This window comes from Lepidochelys kempii, chromosome 23 (assembly GCF_965140285.1).
Source record: "Lepidochelys kempii isolate rLepKem1 chromosome 23, rLepKem1.hap1, whole genome shotgun sequence".
Lineage (NCBI taxonomy): Eukaryota > Metazoa > Chordata > Testudines > Cheloniidae > Lepidochelys > Lepidochelys kempii.
This window is the reverse complement of record NC_136402.1, coordinates 15,465,077-15,485,371: the sequence shown is the minus strand read 5'-3', so window position 1 is coordinate 15,485,371 and position 20,295 is coordinate 15,465,077. Positions and strand designations below refer to the sequence as shown.

The 20,295-nt window shown below is 55.5% G+C and overlaps 1 protein-coding gene across 1 annotated transcript; it reads right to left on the bottom strand.

Moving 5' to 3' along the window:
- Positions 1-9,030: 9,030 nt before the first annotated feature.
- LOC140902225 (T-cell-interacting, activating receptor on myeloid cells protein 1-like) lies at positions 9,031-19,256 on the bottom strand. Its single transcript, XM_073322081.2, is given in 9 exon segments — positions 9,031-10,456; positions 11,091-11,128; positions 12,307-12,429; positions 14,294-14,356; positions 14,633-14,923; positions 16,852-17,101; positions 17,104-17,144; positions 18,175-18,210; positions 18,425-19,256. Coding segments are annotated over 9 exon segments (1,119 nt in total). The 5' UTR covers positions 18,456-19,256; the 3' UTR covers positions 9,031-10,210.
- Between the last annotated feature and the right edge of the window lie 1,039 nt (positions 19,257-20,295).

Below are 20,295 nucleotides of genomic sequence, written 5' to 3'. Positions count from 1 at the left end.
ATTCTTTCCTGGGTATCTGGCTGGTGAATCTTGCCCACATGCTCAGGGTTCAGCTGATCGCCATATTTGGGGTTGGGAAGGAATTTTCCTCCAGGGCAGATTGGCAGAGGCCCTGGAGGTTTTTTGCCTTCCTCTGCAGCATGGGGCACGGGTCACTTGTTGGAGGATTCTCTGCATCTTGAAGTCTTTAAACCATGATTTGAGGACTTCAATAGCTCAGACATAGGTGAGAGGTTTATTACAGGAGTGGGTGGGTGAGATTCGATGGCCTGCATTGTGCAGGAGGTCAGACGAGATGATCATAATGGTCCCTTCTGACCTTAATATCTATGAGTCTATGAGACTTCAGTCCAGAAGTTGACTGATGAAGGCATTTATATTGAATCCTTAAGTGAAGAGGACAAGAAGTGTTTGTTAAGCAACTGAAAAAGTACACAGACTCGATTCTTAAAAATCTACAGCAATGACTTCCAGATTCTACTCAACCTCTACGTAGCTTTTACAGATCCCTGTCCTATAAAACACCAAGAGTTGAGTGGAGTGAGGCACGACCAGCAATGCGGCTGCCGTGTGCTCAGGACAGAATAGAGAATTTGAACGTACAGTGGAATATCATACGATGAATGAATGAAGATTTGACTTCAACTTCTTTTTTATCCTCACTCGTGGCTCGACCCGATCTTTGTGCTACGTTTCCTGGGCTGAGAGAAGTAGGAATTCATCTCTTGCTACTCCCTGTCACAACAGCTACAGTGGAGCGTTCTTCTTCACCACTGAGTCGAATTTTGTGTTCTGAAAGAAGCCGCCTTCTGTCTGATCATAGGGGGCCAGGGCTTCTCTGAGTAGGGGTCCTATAAAGGTAGCCAGCCAGTCAGGCAGCGGCACAGACAGCTTCAGCGGCACAGGAGCCGGCAAACAGAGCTGTAAACAGGGGAGTTTGCATTGCGGTGCTCGTTTGGGGTTTGTTTTTGCTGTGGGGGGTGGGGTTTTGGTGGGGTTTCTGTTTCCCAGATGAACAGGATTTAGGTGGGAAGGCGACGACAGATACAGAGGCAGCAGTGGGAGTGACCCAAGTAGTGGAAGACACAATGAAGATGACGGGATGTGGAAGCTGCGGTATGTACATGATCCTGGAGTGGGGACCTGGAAAGAGTTTCGTCTGCATGAAAGGCCGTCTGATAGAGCTGATGGAAGAGAAGATCCGAGGTTTGGAGATGCAGGTGGAAAGTCTGGTTGAGTTTAGAAGGGGGTTTGGGCGGATTATGGAGCAAAGACATGAGGCGGTTGAAGGGAAAAGCTCAGATTTGCAGATGGAAGCAAGACCGAAGAACTCGGAGGGGACACTGCTGGGTGAAGAAAATGGACAGTGGAAGCATGTGACTAAGAGAACCAGGCAGAGGAAAAGACGGGCTAGTGAAGGAGAAATAGAGCTCAGGAACAGGTTTGCAGAGTTGGAAAATGAAGAAGGGGCTCAGCAGCTGGTCACTGAATGTGGAAGGGCAAGGAAGAAGAGAAGAGCGGCTAGTCCTATAGGAAAAGGGGAAGAGTCAATGGAGACGACACAAAATATGAGCCCCAGGAGGATACAGGATGGGTTGAAGAGGATTACAAGGGAGAATAGGAATGGAAAGAACTTGCAGCCAGAGGGAACAGGGAACAGACCGGAGAATCATCACCAGGAAAAGGCAGGTCTCTGTGATCGAAGACCCCTTACTGAGAAGAATGGACAGGCCTGTAACCAGAGCTGATCCAGAGAATAGAAGGGTGTGCTATCTACCAGGTGCTAAGATACGGGATGTGGACCTGAGGTTGAAGAGGATCCTAAAGGGAGAGGGAAAGAATCCACTGATCGTCCTTCATGTGGGAACAAATGATACCAGTAGATTCTCGCTGGAACGTATCACGGGAGACTATGTCAGGCTGGGGAAGACACTTAAGGAAATCAAGGCTCAGGTGATGTTCAGTGGGATTCTGCCTGTTCCTAGAGAAGGGCAACAAAGGTGTGACAACATTATGACTATCAACAGGTGACTCAGGCAGTGGTGCTATAAGGAGGGCTTTGGGATATATGGCCACTGGGAGGCATTCATGGACAGAGGACAGTTCTCTCGGGATGGACTTCACCGGAGTAATGAAGGAAATAGACTTCTAGGATGGAGGCTGGCACAACTGGTTAAGAGAGCTTTAAACTAGTAATCTGGGGGAGATGTCCACATAATCTCCACGCCGGATTTTAGGATTGAGAGGGAAGAAAACAAAGTAAGAAAGGATACAGCCATGGGTAGGAGAATGGACAAAAGGAGGAAGAGCAGTGTGGATACCAGTCTAATAGGTCACACTGGCTGTAGAATGACCGTGCCTAGTCAGGTAAAGAATGTGAGCGAGGCCAAACAGCAAAAATGAAGATGTTTGTACACCAGTGCGAGGAGCCTGGGTAACAAAATGGAAGAACTAGAGTTACTGGTCCAGGAAGTGAAACCAGATATTCTAGGGATGACAGAAACATGGTGGAACAGTCGTCATGACTGGAGTACGGGTATTGAAGGGTCTGTGCTGTTTAGGAAAGACAGAAATAAAGGCAAAGGTGGTGGAGTAGCACTGTCTATCAATGAGGAGGTAGAATGTAAAGAAATCAGAAGCGATGGAATGGATAAGACAGAGTCCGTCTGGGCAAAAATCACATTGGGAAAGAAAACTACTAGATCCTCCCCTGGGATAGCGCGTGGGGTGGGCTATAGACCGCCGGGATCTCATGTGGACATGGATCGAGCCCCCTTTAAGGTTTTTAATGAAGTAAATACTAATGGAAACTGCGTGATCATGGGAGACTTTAACTTCCCAGCTATAGACTGGAGGACGAGTGCGAGTAATAATAACAGGGCTCAGATTTTCCTAGATGCGATAGTTGATGGATTCCTTCACCAAGGAGCTGCTGAACCAACAAGAGGGGATGCCATTTTAGATTTGGTTTTGGTGAGGAGTGAGGACCTCATAGAAGAAATGGTTGTAGGGGACAACCTTGGGTCAAGTGATCATGAGCTAATTCAGTTCAAACTGAATGGAAGGATTAACAAAAATAGATCTGTGACTCGGGTGTTTGATTTCAAAAGGGCTGACTTTCAAAAATTAAGGAAATTAGTTAGGGAAGTGGATTGGACTGAAGAACGTATGGATCGAAAGGCAGAAGAGGCCTGGGATTACTTCATGTCAAAGTTGCAGAAGCTATCGGAAGCCTGCATCCCAAGAAAGGAGGTAAAATTCATAGGCAGGAGTTGTAGACCAAGCTGGATGAGCAAGCATCTCAGAGAGGTGATTAAGAAAAAGCAGAAAGCAACAGGGAGTGGAAGATGGGAGAGATCAGCAAAGAAAGCTACCTTATTGCGATCAGAACACGTAGGGATTAAGTGAGAAAGGCTGAAAGTCAAGTAGAGTTGGACCTTGCAAAGGGAATTAAAACCAGTAGTAAAAGGTTCTACAGCCATATAAAGAAGAAGAAAACAAAGAAAGAAGAAGTGGGACCGGTAAACACTGAGGATGGAGTGGAGGTGAAGGATAATCTAGGCATCGCCCAATATCTAAACAAATACTTTGCCTCAGTCTTTAATGAGGCTAATGAGGATCTTAGGGATAATGGTAGCATGACAAATGGGAATGAGGATATGGAGGTAGATATTACCATATCTGAGGTAGAAGCCAAACTCGAACAGCTTAATGGGACTAAATCAGGGGGCCCAGATAATCTTCATCCAAAAATATTAAAGGAATTGGCACATGAAATTGCAAGCCCATTAGCAAGAATTTTTAATGAATCTGTAAACTCAGGGGTATGACTGGAGAATTGCTAACATAGTTCCTATTTTTAAGAAAGGGAAAAAAAGTGATCCGGGTAACTACAGGCCTGTTAGTTTGACATCTGTAGTATGCAAGGTCTTGGAAAAGATTTTGAAGGAGAAAGTAGTTAAGGACTTTGAGGTCAATGTAAATGGGACAAAATACAACATGGTTTTACAAAAGGTAGATTGTGCCAAACCAACCTGATCTCCTTCTTTGAGAAAGTAACAGATTTTTTAGAAAAAGGAAACTCAGTGGATCTAATTTACCTAGATTTCAGTAAGGCATTTGATACAGTGCCACATGGGGAATTATTAGTTACATTGGAAAAGATGGGGATCGATATGAAAATTGAAAGGTGGATAAGGAATTGGTTAAAGGGGAGACTACAGCAGGTCATACTGAAAGGTGAACTGTCAGGCTGGAGGGAAGTTACCAGTGGAGTTCGTCAGGGATCGGTTTTGGGACCAATCTAATTTAATCTTTTTATTACTGACCTCAGCACAAAAAGTGGGAGTGTGCTAATAAAGTTTGCGGATGACACAAAGCTGGGAGGTATTGCGAATTTAGAGAAGGACCGGGATATCCTACAGGAGGATCTGGATGACCTTGTAAACTGGAGTAATAGGAATAGGATCAAATTTAATAATGAGAAGTGTAAGGTCATGCATTTAGGGATTAATAACAAGAATTTTAGTTATAAGCTGGGGACGCATCAATTAGAAGTAACGGAGGAGGAGAAGGACCTCGGAGTATTGGTTGACCACCAGATGACTATGAGCCGCCAATGTGATATGGCCATGAAAAAAGCTAATGTGATCTTGGCATGCATCGGGCGAGGTATTTCCAGTAGAGATAAGGAGGTTTTAGTACCGTTATACAAGGCACTGGTGAGACCTCACCTGGAATACTGTGTGCAGTTCTGGTCTCCCATGTTCAAGAAGGATGAATTCAAACTGGAACAGGTACAGAGAAGGGCTACTAGGATGATCCGAGGAATGGAAAACCTGTCTTATGAAAGGAGACTCAAGGAGCTTGGCTTGTTTAGCCCAACCAAAAGAAAGTTGAGGGGAGATATGATTGCTCTCTATAAATATATCAGAGGGATAAATACCAGGGAGGGAGAAGAATTATTCAAGATCAGTACCAATGTGGACACAAGAACAAACGGATAAAACCTGGCCATCAGGAAGTTTAGACTTGAAATTAGACGAAGGTTTCTAACCATCAGAGGAGTGAAGTTCTGGAACAGCCTTCCAAGGGAAGCAGTGGGGGCAAAAGACCTATCTGGCTTCAAGATTAAACTCGATCAGTTTATGGAGGAGATGGTATGATGGGATAACCTGATTTTGGCAATTAATTGATCTTTAACTATTCATGGTAAATAGGCGCAATGGCCAGTGATGGGATGTTAGATGGGATGGGATCTGAGTTACTACAGAGAATTCTTTCCTGGGTGCCTGGATGGTGAGTCTTGCCCACATGCTCAGGGTTCAGCTGATCGCCATATTTGGGGTTGGGAAGGAATTTTCCTCCAGGGGAGATTGGCAGAGGCCCTGGGGGTTTTTCGCCTTCCTCTGCAGCATGGGGCACGGGTCACTTGCTGGAGGTTTCTCTGCATCTTGAAGTCTTTAAACCATGATTTGAGGACTCCAGTAGCTCAGACATAGGTGAGAGGTTTATTGCAGGAGTGGGTGGGTGAGATTCGGTGGCCTGCATTGTGCAGGAGGTCAGACGAGATGATCATAATGGTCCCTTCTGACCTTGATATCTATGAGTCTATGAACTAATGAGCATATCAGTTGAAGGAATGGCAGTACCAGACACACGAGAAGCCACCAAAGATGAACACATTGCATTCAAGAAGTTCATTCACAGAGTTGTGCAAAATTATAACAAGAAACCAAGAAGGATGTAGACGTAGTGCTTCACAAAAGGCTTGAGTAGCCAACGTTAATTTGTGTGACGATTTTAAACTATGAGTTAAATCTAATAAAATGATCATCAAACATTTTTCAGTTTTTACTATGGTGCCCTACAGCCCCCCTTCACCCTCAAGGTCTCATCCTTCATGGGCCCTCACTCCCCCACCTGTAAATTCGAACAACCCCCTTCTTCCCCCTCCCCCATTTCAATTCCTGGGGAAAATACTGGTTTCCTGTATGCCTTGGGGGTCAGTTCAAACTTCAGCAGCAAAGCCTGTTTGAACAGGGCATAGTCCCCCTGTCTCAATACCATCCATCTGGCTGAACACCTCGATGGCCTTGGGCCCCAGCAGCGGGGTCAGATAGCGAAGCCTGTCTGCGGGGTCAACCTGGTTCGGATCACAAGCCTTCTCAAAGGCTGTGAAGTAGGCATCAATACCCCCCCACAGCCCCTCCTTAAACTGGGGCAGCAGTTTGGTGTCTAGATTCCCCACAACACTGGCGTCTCAGGGCCCTTCCCCACTTACGCCCCCGGCAGGCCCTCTTGGCCCGCCACTCCGCCAGCTCCAACTCCTGCTTCCGCTGTTCCGCACGGTCCGCCGGCCTCCGCTCCTCCAGCTCGTCTCCGCAGCTCCTCCAGGGAGAAACCTGACTGGGGTCCCCCTGCACTGACTGGGGAGTCGGGTCTGATAGACTCCCGGCTGCTACACGGACTGTCCCCACGGCTACTCCCCAGCTCTCTGGGCACCCCGGGAGCCCTCTGGGGTCTGGAGCCTGTTCCTCAGACTGGTCATTCCCTACAAGCTGAGCAATCAGCTGCTCCTGAGTGAGCCTCCCAATGCTCAGCCCTCTCTCCCTGCAGAGACGTGCCAGGTCCCTCTTATGGAGCTGGTTCTAGGCCATTTCCACGCTGGTTCCTTTCAATTCCCTCATTTTATCGCTGGCAGCCACTCCCTGCAAAGCGTCTCTGCTCGCAGACAACCGTCTACCGTGTGCATCCGCCAACCATCCTCTGCTACCACCTTCTCACGGACTCCCAGGTCTTGCCCACTCTTGGCCGTGCGGTCCCTGGGGGGTTTCAGAGTAGCAGCCATGTTAGTCTGTATTCGCAAAAAGAAAAGGAGTATTTGTGGCACCTTAGAGACTAAACAATTTATTTGAGCATAAGCTTTCGTGAGCTACAGCTCACTGCATCGGATGTCTGTACTCTGCACAGGAAACTCTCCAGGCCTCAGGCATGGCCTCCATCAGCACAGCACATCCCAGTCTCCCCTGCATCCAGGTGGGCTCTGTCTACTCTCTCTCTCCAGTCCTGAGCCCCCCTGCTTCCCAGCTGGGCATCTGATCTCACTGACCCCAAGGCCCCGCTCTGTCCTTTGTCTTCTCTCCAGATAAACAGGGTCGTCTGGGCCTCCTCTCCTCTCTTCCATCCTCTGGCTGGAACCAGCTGGTCAGGTCACCGGGGTCCTCTCTTCAGAGCCCATTGTCTTCCCACTGGCCAGAATCAGCTGTGACTCCCGAGCTGGGCCTCCCTGTCACCAGGTCTCCAGTCACTGGGGTCTCCATTCGCCAGGCCATTGGCTGCAGTCCCAAGTTCTGTCGCTGGTCCCCTGTAACAACAAACTCCCTCTCCCATCACCTCATTAAACCAGTAACACCCAGGGAAACTGAGTCCCACCCCCTCTGCATGCAAACCATTGGAAAAACCAAGGAAAAACCAGGAAACCCCCCACACACACACACCTTGTCACAGATGGTGACAGCTCCCCCCGGGACAATCACCCCGCTGGAGCTGACAGAAATGGAGGGTCCGGGCGCAGGGAGCTCTGCGTTCACACACAAACAGGAGTGAGATGGGGAGACACAAACCCCTCCCCATGTGTCTGTAACCTGCCCTTAGCTGCCAGCCCCAGGGACAGCGCCAGGGCTAACAGACACCTCACTGCATCCACAGTCTGGTACTCCTGGGGCAATTCTGCGCATCTACAGATGTGCTAGGGTTGCCAATTTTGGTTGGCTGTGTTCCTGGAGTTTTCATCACATGACATAATCTTTAATGAAAGATTAATCTATAATTCTGGGAAACTACAGGCCAAGCCTGGAGGTCTGGCGACCCTAGGACGTGCAGGATTCATCCATCCTGCATCATTTTGTTTTTTCCCCACATAAAATACAGTCTGCCCCAGACGTGCTGCAGTTCCGCCCTTTGCCCACCAGAGGCCACTGTGGCACCACAACGACCAGAAGCATGAACACAGCCCGCTGTTCTGGCGCCACAGCGGCCCCTGGTGGGCAGAGGCGGAACTGCAGCACTTCTGGGGCAGAATGTATTTTCTGTGGGGAAAAATATTCTCCGCCTGCCCAGGGCTGCAGAACCCCCCAGGAGGAGAAGTTCATCACAGCACCTGCCCGCAGAGCCAGGTTAGGGCAGAGAGGGGCACCCAGGGCTGATGGGGGGGTCACAGACTGGGGCTCAGGAGTTAGTGGGGTGACAGCGTTGAGTCTGGGGATGGGGGAGGGGGCTGCAGGGACACATGGGGACGGGGGTTGCGGGGACGGGGGCTGAGGTGCCTGACTGAATGGGAAAGGCTTGAGGCCAGCCAGGGTCCGCATGGGGGAGGCTTCCCAGATCCCTAATAATCCTCTCCTGCCAAAAAATCCCAAACCTTCTCCCACCCACACCCAACACCTTCCAGGTTCACTCCTAGGCTCCTTTCCTCTCCCTCAGCTCCGCCATTACCCCTGGCTCCCCCAGGCCTTTGCACGGCTTCTGACAGGTGCAGGAAATACAGTTCTGTCGTGTGATTTAAATGAATTACTCAAAGTTCTGTGTTAATATACGGAGACGGGTTCGGTCACAGAAACCCCCTTGGGACTGTCTGTCACCTGACGTGCTGAAATTACCTCTGAGCCCGTTTTCCCTGCCAGCTTGGGACTCCAGAACCCTGCCTTGTTGAGCCAGACACGCTATGGCTGCTGCAAACACAGACCCAGCTCTGGTCCACGCCCCCCCAGCTGCAGACTTTAACCAAAAACTGCTCAGCAGGTCACCTATCTCCAGCACCCAGACACCCAGCTCCCAATGGGATCCAAACCCCAAATAAATCCATTTTACTCTGTATAAAACTTATACAGGGTAAACTCATAAATTGCCCACCATCTATAACACTGATAGAGAGATACGCACAGCTGTTTGCTCCCCCAGGTATTGATCACTTGCTCTGGGCTCATTAATAAACAAAAGTAATTTTATTAAGTATAAAATGTAGGATTGAAGTGCTTTCAAGTAATAACAGACAGAACAAAGTAAGTTACCAAGCAAAATAAAACAAAACACTCAAGTCAAAGCCTAATTCATTAAGAAACTGATTACAGGTAAATCTCACCCTCAGAGATGTTCCAATAAGCTTCTTTCACAGACTCGACTCCTTCCTAGTCTGGGCCCAATCCTTTCCCCTACTACTGTCCTTGTTATTTCCAGCTCATGTGGTGACTAGGGGATTTCTCATGACTGCAGCCCCTTTTGTTCTGTTCCACCCCCTTTTATACCTTTGGCCCAAGGCGGGAATCTTTTGTCTCCCTGGTCGCCACCCCTCCTTCTAAATGGAAAACCACCAGGTTTAAGATGGATTCCAGTACCAGGGGATATGGTCACATGTCCTGTGAGACCCCAAGCCTCCATTCTTCCTGGCCTGACTCACGAGAAGGCAGGAAGGCTTGCAAGTAAACAGAGCCATTTACAACCAATTGTCCTAAGTTAATGGGAGCCATCAAGATTCTAAACCACCATTAACGGCCCACACTTTGCATAATTACAACAGGATTTCGGAGTTATACTTCATATTTCTAGTTTGAGATACAAGAATGATACATATGTACAAATCGGATGACCACACTCAGTAGATTATAAGTTTTGTAATGATACCTTACAAGAGACCTTTTTCATGAAGCATATTCCAGTTACATCATATTCACACTTATGAGCATATTTCCACATAAAACATGGAGTGCAACGTCACAGACCCAGCAAGGGGAAGCGCACGGTGGGAACAGGGATGCTGAATGCTCCGAGGTCAGACCAGGAAGGCCGTAGCCGAGGAAGCTTTTTGCCCTGGATAGCGTGCCCTGAGGGGAGTCGCGCCACCCCAGAGTCCTGGCTGGCTGCATAAAGAGCAGTTCCAGAACATCAGACCTGTGACTCTGTCACAACTGGTGGCAGCGGTGTGATCAACTGCAGCCTTGGATGGAGCATCCTGCAGTAGGTGACTGGGTAGTGGTAGAACGAAGGGGGGTTGGCCACACCCTACCCCAGAGGGGTCCTCTCTGCCTCCCGGTGCTGAGCCCCCCCAGTCCCCCACACGTGGGGCTGGGTGGGGCAGCACCCCCTGGAGGGAGGGCTACGGGGGTGGGGGCTATAAGCTGAGCCCAGTCTCTGGGGGGAGGGAATCACTCTGTCACCCTCTGATGGCCAACGCTCCCTGCCCCGTTGCGGCGATGACTCCCCCTGGGTTCATACTATGGGGGTGGGGGGGCGCCCCTGCACCCTGGGGGCTCTGTCTGTGGGCTCCCTGGCTCATATTGATGGCAGCGTACAGGACGGGCTCGGGGGCAGGGGCCGGGCCCCCTCGTTTGGCCTGCAGTCCCTGGTGGTCCAGCTCGGCGTAGGTGAGTCCCTCGGCTTCGGGGTCGGGCTCCTGGGGCTGGGAGGGGAGAGAGACATACCTGTGTGTGCGTGTGTGTGCCAAGACCGACCCACACACACCAGACAGTTCTGACCTCAGTCACCAGGGGGCAGCAATGTCCCCCACAGCCCCCTTTCCCCCTAGGAACAGATGCTCTGACACGCTCTCTCCTGTCCAGCAGGGGGCTCCCGAGAGCTGCTCTTCCCCCACAGCCCCACCAGGGAATCCAGCAACACCATCCATCCACCCACTCCAGCCCACAGGGCCCCATGGGGCAAAGATCCGGGAAATTCCCCCCACACACACCCGGCACCTGCCCCCCATGGAATTCCACTGACCCTCTGCAAACCTCAGACAAATGCAAACGTTTGAAGGATGGTTTGAGGGGGTCAAGGTGAGTTTGGGGGGTGCAGGGTCAGGCTCTTATTCTCTGTGTTCTGGATCCCCCGCCCCTCTTTGGGGGAGCCCTGTTGCTGATCCCCAGCTCCGGTGTCTGCCCTGAGGGGGTACAGGGGGGCCAGGTAGAGTCTTGGGGGCTGGTATCAGAACATGGCTCTGGTGGGTCCTGTGCAGGGCTGGATGGCAGGGGGGCGAGGGAGACTGGATGGTGCATTGGTGCTGGGGTGGGGGTCAAGGAGTGGGGGGCACTTACCAGGACATCCAGCTGCTTCCCTTCGCCCACGAGGGCGTCTGTGGAATAGAGACACACCCCGGGTGAGGGGCTGGGTCCAGATCAGAGCCCTGGGCCCAGCCCCCATCTGAGGCCTTCGCAGACTGGCACTGGGGTGGGGCAGGGTCACTAGCTTCATGGTGCAGAGGGGTAAACTGAGGCACAGAGCGGGGCAAGGGTGCCCCCAAAGACACTCAGTGAGTCAGTGCTGCACCCCACATCAGCATGCCACCCCCAAAGGACACAGTTCCTGCCTGGGGACACCCACCCCTCCCCCCTGCTCCATGGCTGCCCCCTCATGTGTGACTTACAGACTGTGCCTGCAGCTTCGGACTCCCTATGGGGAGTAAGAGAGAGAAAGATAGTAACAGAACCCAGGAGTCCTGGCTCCTAGCCCCCCCTGTTGTAACCACTAGACACCACTCCCCATCCCAAGCCAGGGAGAGAACCCAGGAGTCCTGGCTCCTAGCCCCCCGTGTTGTAACCACTAGACACCACTCCCCATCCTGAGCCAGGGAGAGAACCCAGGAGTCCTGGCTCCTAGCCCCCCCTGTTGTAACCACTAGACACCACTCCCCATCCTGAGCCAGGGAGAGAACCCAGGAGTCCTGGCTCCTAGCCCCCCCTGTTGTAACCACTAGACACCACTCCCCATCCCGAGCCAGGGAGAGAACCCAGGAGTCCTGCGTTCTGGGGTAGGTAGATCGGGGGTGGGGAGCGGAGCTGGGGTCTCATCTGCTCTGTCTTGGGTCTGGTGCTTTCCCTGAGTCGACCTGGATCCCCATGTACCAGCCCTGCCCCCCAGCCCTATAGAGCAGCCGGGACAGGGGGCCCAGGACAGAATCCCCCCCACTGCTCTGCCAGGGGGAGCCCCACCCCTTCCAGCTGCTGAACCTGGATACCCTAGAGACAGGTCCCTGCCCCCTGCAGCACAGCGCCCCCTAGTGCCCCCATTGCCCTTCTTACTGCAGCACAGCGCCCCCTGGTGCCCCCATTGCCCTTCTTACTGCAGCACAGCGCCCCCTAGTGCTGCCCAGGGGCTTTGGGGCCAGCTCTCTCTGCCAAGGGAGAGCGCCCCCTGCTGGGCCCCTGCCCCACCCCCTGGGTTTCCTTCCCTGTCTCCCATCCAAGCCGTGACCCCTTCCCAGCCCGGCTTAGCAGCGGGTTTAACCCTTCCCTCGCTGGGCGGGGCACTCACTTCCTCGGGTGCTTCTGTAGCAGAGGAAGGCCAGGAGGAGAAGGAGGAGGCCGACGGCCGCCGCGCTCACCCCGGCCATGATGGGGCGGGTCAGATCCGGTGCTGCGCTTGGTTCCGATCCACCTGGGAAGCAGCACCAGGCCGTGAGCGCCATGAGCGGCTGGTTCTTTACCTGCTGCCCCAGGCCCTCCCCCTCTAGGACCCAGGGACCCACAGAAGAACATGCTTTGGGGCTAATGGGGGGAGGGGCAGGTGCAGAGGGATCTGGGTAATAGTGGTCAGGGGGTTCCCTCCCAAAGGCAGAGGGCTGTACTGGGGTAGGGGCAGGGTGTGTGGGGGGGGTCTACCTCAGGCCCCATGCTTGTGAAGCCAGCTGGGCCCGGATCCTGCAGCACCCGCCCCCCTGCCCTCAGGTCCTGCCCCTGTCCTGGGAATTTCTCAGCAGCTTCAGCTCACTTCTACGCAGAAACCATAGGGGTGGGCGGATGGCAGTGGGAGGGGACTTCTGGCTGGGGAGGGCACTTTGAGATCATTGGGAGAACCATGCCCTGGTGAAGTGATCAGCAGCCGAAGAGGTAATGGTGCTGTCATTGTGACAGCCGTCATTAGGTTCCAGAGTCAACGATGTGTCACTCTGAATTGGTGGGTTCAAGTGTTAACACAATGTCTATCTGGATTGATAGGTTCCAGGGTTAATGCCCCACTGGGCAGCACCCCACCGAAGGCGGAGCTCTGCTTCTGAGCCATTCCCCTGGGCAGTCTGCAGACTCAGGCCGACAGACGGGATACAAGGGATCATTATCCCTGGGTCTCCTTCCTTGGCCCTGTTCTCCCAGTGGGATATGCACTGAGCGGTGCCCGACAGGGGTGGTTTTGTTGTGCCGATGGGCAGCACGACATCCCGGTCTGTGGGGCTCCAGGGTGGGACTGTGCATTGGGGAGAAGCTCTCCCGGGCCCTGCCCCTGCCAAGCCAATCTGGCATCTGTCCAATGAAACCCCCCCACATAAGAAATGTGTCCCATGGGAGGTTTCAGATGGGACATTCGCTGTAGGGATCTACCCCCATCACACCCAGCCAGCCCTTTGTGGCTCCCCCCAGGGGCGGCTCCTTAGGGTGCACAAAGCTGTTTCGTGGGGGGGTTGATGGTCATTTTCTGCCCCCAACTTGGCCCCACGCTGCCTGGGCAGGTGGGAGCTGGCACCGTTCCCAGCTGAGTCGGGTTGGTTCCCCCTGCGGGAATAGAACCAGCGTCTGTCAGGGGCAGGGCAATGTGGGGGGTGGTCGGTTCAGCACCCCTGGGGATCCCAGAATGGGGAAGATCAGCCCAGCAAGACCCTGAGCACAGATACAGGCCCTGCCTGGCTCCACGGAAACTGGAACCAAAATCATTACTGACTTGTATTAATTACCAGGAGCCCCTGTCATGGGCCAGCTCCCCCGTGTGCTCGGAGCTGTTCGGACACACAACACAGAGACGGTCCTTGCCCAAGTCAGGTGCCATTCATACCTGGAGTCACTGCAGAGCAGGTCTGGGTTTGGCTGTGCCTATTTCAGAGGAGGAATGTCCCTGTATCTACAGAGCTAAAGGGGATCTTCCCTGCCCAACAGGGCTGTATCGAACCAGGGGGCGCGAATTCCAACAGCCCAGACTCGCTCTGAGATCATTAGTGGGGGTTGGGAACCACAGGGGATTCGTCATTTTGGGTCCCGTTTTCATGTAGACAAGGTCTTAGTCCATCTTTCTATCCCTCACCAGACGTGCTCCCCTCTCTCCATCACCCTACATTCCCAAGGACCCATATTCTCACTGATCTGTGGCCGTCTGTCCCCATGGATCTGTCCATCACCCTCTGTATAGAAGAACTGAACCCATCAGTTCTGTCTGCAGGGACCATCCCCCTCCAAACGGCCCGAATGGCCCTGTGGGTGTCTGAGCGGGGAGCCCTCTTCCCTGGGGGATGAATTGTTCCATTTCTCCGGCTCACCTTCTCCCGCCGGCTCCGTCATGGGGGGATCAGGCTGCTGGGTCCCAGCTGGGTTGGTTCCCTCTGTGGGATGAAAAAGAGCATCGGCTGGGACGCGGAAGGGAGGGAATCGAGCACCCAGCCATCAGCCCTGAAACTCCAGCAGCTGCTGCTGTCCCCTGGCTGGGGAACCCCCCCAGTGACTCCGTCCCCACTCTGTGCCCCCATCTGGGCATCTCCTCTGCTGGGCCCAGGGCTCAGGTCAGAGTCTGGCTCTGAGTGTCCCATTGGGGCCAAGACCCCCTGAGGGCCCAGCTGGGTGTGGGGCTGGGAGCAGGAAAACTGAGCCGGGCCTCTTACCTGCTACCGCCAGCTCCACGGGGTCGCTGGGCTCCGACCAGACGGGCGGGCCCCCCTTGGTGCTATATCGGCAGCTGTAGCTCCCTGCATCTCTCCGGCTCACGTTGTGGATGAGAAATTCAACCAAGTCCCCCGCGGAATCTGTCACGTGCTGTGCGTCCGGGTCTCCAGATTTACTCAGAAAGACCCTCGCTCCCCGACACCGACACTCACACCGGACGGTCACAGCTCCCCGCGGGGTAACCCCCTCACTGGGGAGCAGGGAGATGTTGGGTTTGGGGTAGCTGGGCTCTGCAGGCAGGAGGAGACAGGCCGTGAGACACAGACCCCGGCACGGTCACTGCACCCCGTCCCCACAGCCCGGCCCCAGTGACGGGGGAGAGAGTCTCCTGGATGTTTTTCCCCCAAATCCAAGAGCGAGAGAGCTGGGCTAGCGACACAAGAGCCTCGGGGGCCCCCCACCCCTCAGCAGGGCAATGGCACGGATCCATCTGCCAGGAGCCCATGGAGGGGTGGCTGGGGCAGGGCAAGGAGGGGCCGAGGCGACCTAGAGGCCAATTGCGTTTTATCTCCATCAGCTGGGGAAGGAGAAATCAGTTCAGTGGGGAATGATCACAAATCATAGAATCATAGAATATCAGGATTGGAAGGGACCTCAGAAGGTATCTAGTCCAACCCCCTGCTCAAAGCAGGACCAATCCTCAATTTATGCCACAAATCCCTAAATGGCCCCCTCAAGGATTGAACTTACAACCCTGGGTTTAGCAGGCCAATGCTCAAACCACTGAGCTATCCCTCCCTCCAAATGAGTCAGAGTTCGCTGTGTCGGGTCCCACTGGGAACGATTGCTGAGCTCGCTTAAACAGGAGCCACCATTGGCTGACTTCAACCCACGTTATGGGCGACAATTTCCATTCGTGGAGCACCAGGGTCTGGAGTTGGAACGTCCGAGGCACGAGGCCAGAACCCCCCGCGCTACGTTTCCTTCCTCTCGCTGCACCTGAAGGTGCTGGGCGGACGTTTTGTCCGTACTATTGGCTTTACTTTCGCTACAGCTCACTTCCTCCTCTTTTCTTCAGCCTGTTTCTCTTTGCTCGCAGCTCATTTCCATGACGTTTCATTCATGCCTGACTTCTCTTGCGGTTTTCTAACTATTGCTTAGGTAACGTAGAGACTCATTTCTTCGTGTTTCACGACTGGGTTCGTCCTTTAACTTTCCCCCCCCTGCCTCTGTCTTTCCTCTGTCTGCCTCCCGCTGTTCCTGCCATCTCTGCCCCTGCTCAACGGGACTCTCTCCCTGCCAGCTCTCAGCCGGGCGCCCTTCGACGACACAGCTCGGCCACCGGGCCCCTTTCCACTGGCTCCCCGCTCGCTGGGTCCCTTCATTTCTGGTGCCGGTTGCTCCCTCGCTGGCTGCTGGTGTCTCTCTCCCGGCGCTGGGCAGCCTCCCTCCAAACTCTACCAGCCCTTTCCCCCAGGAGCGCTGGGGGTGTAGGGAGGAGCCGCTGTCCCCGGCTGTTTTCTTTCTCTCCCCACCACAAAAAAATCCCGCCCCAGGCTCGAGCTGCCCCCACCTCCGCTGCTGCCCAGGAATCCTTGGGGGTCTCCCCACAGCAGCTGTTTCCAGGCCGCTTCTGAGCAGCCACCGTGTGCAGCTCCCACTGCGCTTTAACCTGACAGCCCCCAGCCCAGGTGGGCATCACCCAGCCAGCCTTGGAACACAGTCACAGGCTGGGGGCGGGGCAGCCCCTGGGCCCCGACTCCTCTGTGCGCCCCCGGGGCGGGAGCAGCCGGGGGAGCCTCCCCCTGGGAAAAGCCCCTGCTGTGCAGCTCCCCCTGGGGCAGGGATCCCCCCTCCCTCGGCCTTGAACCTCCAGCAGCTGCTGCTGCCCCTTGCTGGGGAACCCACCAGTGGTTCCGTCCCTGCCCCCGACCCAGGCGTCCCCTCTGCTGGGCCCAGGGCTCAGGGGCAGAGCCTGGCTCAGAGACCCCCTGGTCAGGGGCACGCACAGGAATAAAAATGTGGCTGCTTTTGGAGGGGCACTTTGTGTGCCCCCCGCAGCCAGAGGAGCTGGTTCTGCTCCCCGGAGGAGTTCTGTGCTCTGGCCCCACTGATTCGGGGGGGCCCTGTGCCTGCTTCCCCCCTTGCACATGCCCCTGCCCCGAGGGTCTGGCTGGGTGTGGGGCTGGGAGCGGGGACGTGGAGCCGGGCCCCTCACCTGCTACCACCAGCTCCACGGGGTGGCTGGGCTGCGACCGCATGAACGGGTACCCTTTGGGTTGATAATAGCAGCTGTCGGTCCCTGCATCTCTCCGGCTCACGCTGCCAATGGAAAACTCGGCCAGATTCCCAGCCGGTTCCATGTCCTGCCGCGTGTTCGGCTTTCCATCTTTGTACAGAAGGAACCTCACGTTCTGGAATGGAGCCCAACACTGGATGGTCACAGCTCCCCCCAGGGTGACCCCCCCCCGTTGGGGCTCAGGGAGATGGAGGGTTTGGGGTAGCTGAGCTCTGCAGGGAGAAGGAGAAAGGCCGTGAGACAGACCCCGGCACAGTCACTGCGCCCCGTCCTTGCTCCACAGTCCCAGAGATGGGGCCCCTGGGGGAAAACCCAGCCAGAGGAACCTCTCCGAGATCCCAGAGATTCCTGGGATCTGCGACTGAAACTGCCCGAGGACCTAAATCTAGAGCAAACCTCTGTACCCCTCTATCTATTTAATGGGGCCCTGCAGCCTGGGAGCCAGGACTCCAGGGAGGAGCCTGCCGGCCAGGCTGTAGGTGAGTTCAGTGAGCCGACCAGGGGCTGGTTCTCCCCACAGCGCTGGGTTGGGCTGCACCCCGCCGGGGGGATATGGAGGAGCAGCGGGGCGGGGGCGGGGTGGGGGGGTGAAGGGGCAAAGCAGGGAGAGGACAGCGAGAGCGGGAGCACGTCGAGGTCTGATGGGTGGGCAGCAGAGGTAACACGTAACCGGCCTCAGCCTGGCACCTGCCCACCCCCACCAGCCACCGCAGCTCGCGCCGGGCGGAAACAGGACGGGGGGGCAGGGCCCTGCTGATCGAGAGCCGTCACGCCGTGGGGGCTGCGCTGATGGACCGGCAGGGGAGCGGCCGGCCCCACACGCTCCATCTTCAGCCTGCCACCAGCCTTGCACACCCACCCCATCGTCGGCCACTGGGCCCGCCACTCACCCTTGGTGGGCAGGCGGCTGGCGAGCAGGGATCTGGCCAGTACTGATGTGAGGGGGAGACAGAAAATACAGGACAATTTGCCTGTTTTTAAGAAAAACTTGGGACACCTGCAGGAGGGTTAAATACAGGACTGTCCCTTTAAAAACGGGAGGTCTGGTCACCCTAAACCCCCCCTCCCTGATCAATCAGGGGTCACCCCTGACTACAGTGGGGGCAGGTTCTGATCTCAGCCCCCTGGGATAAACACAAGGAGGTTGAACTGATTTTGGGGGTGAAGGTTCAGGGCTCAGCTCCTCTTTTCCTCTCCCCCTTCCCCTCCCCGTCCTGAACGCCCTGCCCCACAGATACTCACGACCGGACACCTTGCTCTGCCTGGCCAGCCAGCAGCCTGGAAAGGAGAGGGCCCGTTAGGGACCAGAAGCCAGAGTGACTCAGTTCCCCTCGCCCAATGGGCACAAGCCCTGGTCTCAGATTCCTCCCACCATGGGCACATGCCCTGGTCTCAGACTTGCGCCCCCCACTCCCTTCGGACACATGCCCTGGTCTCAGATACCCCCCAGCAACCCACATGGATACACGCCCTGGTTATCTCTGGTACTCACAGAGGTAGAGGATGATGGGAGCAGATGCCATGATGGGGTAGCAAGGGGCCCCTCAGCCCTGTCTCCAACACCCCAGTGCCCAGTTCCACCAAGCCCCAAATAAGAAACTCGGCTGGTGGCTCCAGCTACAGGAAGTTGACGATGTCTCGTCTCTTCCTGCGTCCATCACACGTTGTCTCTAATCTGCACGTGAAATCTACTGCGGTCAAAGTAAGCAGGGGGCTTTGCAAAACCCAGGAAACCCAGCCTGGCCAAGCATCATGCAGCTCCCAGCTTGTCTCTGTCTCTGTGGGGAGTGGGGACAGGTCACCCTCAACGCACCCTGCAGCCTTGGGGAAGGTACACCAGGCTGGGAGCCAGGAGAGCACGGGCTCTGGTCTTCAATCTGCCACTGACCACGATTGCCATGAAAATTCCATCCCCTTTTCATTCTGGGTTCAAGCCCAGCTAGTGACCCATGTAGGTAAAGTTTCTCCATCCCTTGGCAATAAAACATCGTATTGTTTTCACAGCCACGGTCCGTCTCCCGGTTTCTGCACCCAGCCCTGTTGGCAGGGCCTTGCACCCCCAGTGCAGCCCCTTTCCCAGCTCACATCGCTGCGGGAAAGCGAGGAAGAGGGCCTGGGACGGACCAACTCTGAGCATCTGCCCCCCAGCTCCACGCCATCTCGAGCAAGTGAGTGGCATGTAGCATATCCCTGTTCTGCCTGGGGAGGAGCTGAAATGGGGGGAATCTCCTCCTGAGGAGACTAGATTTGCTAACACAGCCCCCTGCAGCCCTTCGCTCTGGGCCAGGGCAGCGCGTTTCCTGCCGGGTTTTCTCCAGAGCCATCTCCAGTGTGGGGGAAATGTCCCAGCCATGGGGCTCCCAGCCTCCCCTTGTAGGAGACTGTTTCCAGGGCTGAGTCTCTGGGGGAGCCAGACCCTGCCAGATGCTGAACACCCAGAAACCCCAGTCATTGAAATCGGTGAGAAGTGGGGGGACTCATGTGATTGGGACCTTGGGAACTTTAGCTGGGGGTTCCCAGGACAAGCTCAGACTCCTTCCCGGGTTCTGTTCTTTCTCTAGCCTGGCAGGGAGTGTGGCCTGGGGCGGAGCGGGGAGCTGCTGGTCCAAACTCACTGCAAACCCCACTGCTCTGAAAGGATGAGACTCCCCCGGTGTCCCAGTGCTTCAGTGTTGATGGGAACGTTGGGAGCAGCCTGTCCTGGGAGCTCCTGCCCGTGGGGTAGATTGCAGTCCCTGTGCCCCAGGGTGGGGCGTGCGGTGAGGGGGAGTTGCCCCAGCGGAGGGGAGATCGGGGGAGCAGGGAGGCCTGTTAGTGAGAGACCCCAGACTCATGGCTGCTCCCCGCTGAGTCCCAGGGTGGAGAAGCTCAGGCAGATGCTGCAGACGGAGGCCGTGAAGGTGGCTCCAGGGCCCGTGGGAAGCCGCTGCCGGCTGCCCCAGGAGGAGAGCGGCCCCTCTGTCCCCGCTCGGGGGGACGCAGGCTCTGGCCTGGCCAAGAGGGGGAAGTGCCTGGTGGTCTGCAGGAGGAGACACCAGCTCCCAGAGCAGGCCCTGAGGCACCGTCTGGGCCAGCGTGGAGGTGGCCCGGGGGCAGCTGTGCGGGAGGGACCCAGGACAGGGCAGGAGCCGGGCATGGCGGCTCTGGGGCTTCCTCTCCAGGAAGCAGAGGAGCCAGGAGCCCAGCCCCAGGGCCCAGCAGGGGCCGTCCCCCTGCCTGGCCACTGGAGAGCCCCCAGCCTGCCCAGAGCAGGAGATGGGCGGCCCCGGCTGCAGCACCAGCAGGAGCTCCCGAGGGGCCAGCAGCAGCCCCACCATGGAGCGTGAGTGCAGGGAGGCTGAAGGCTCCCCCATGGCAGGTGAG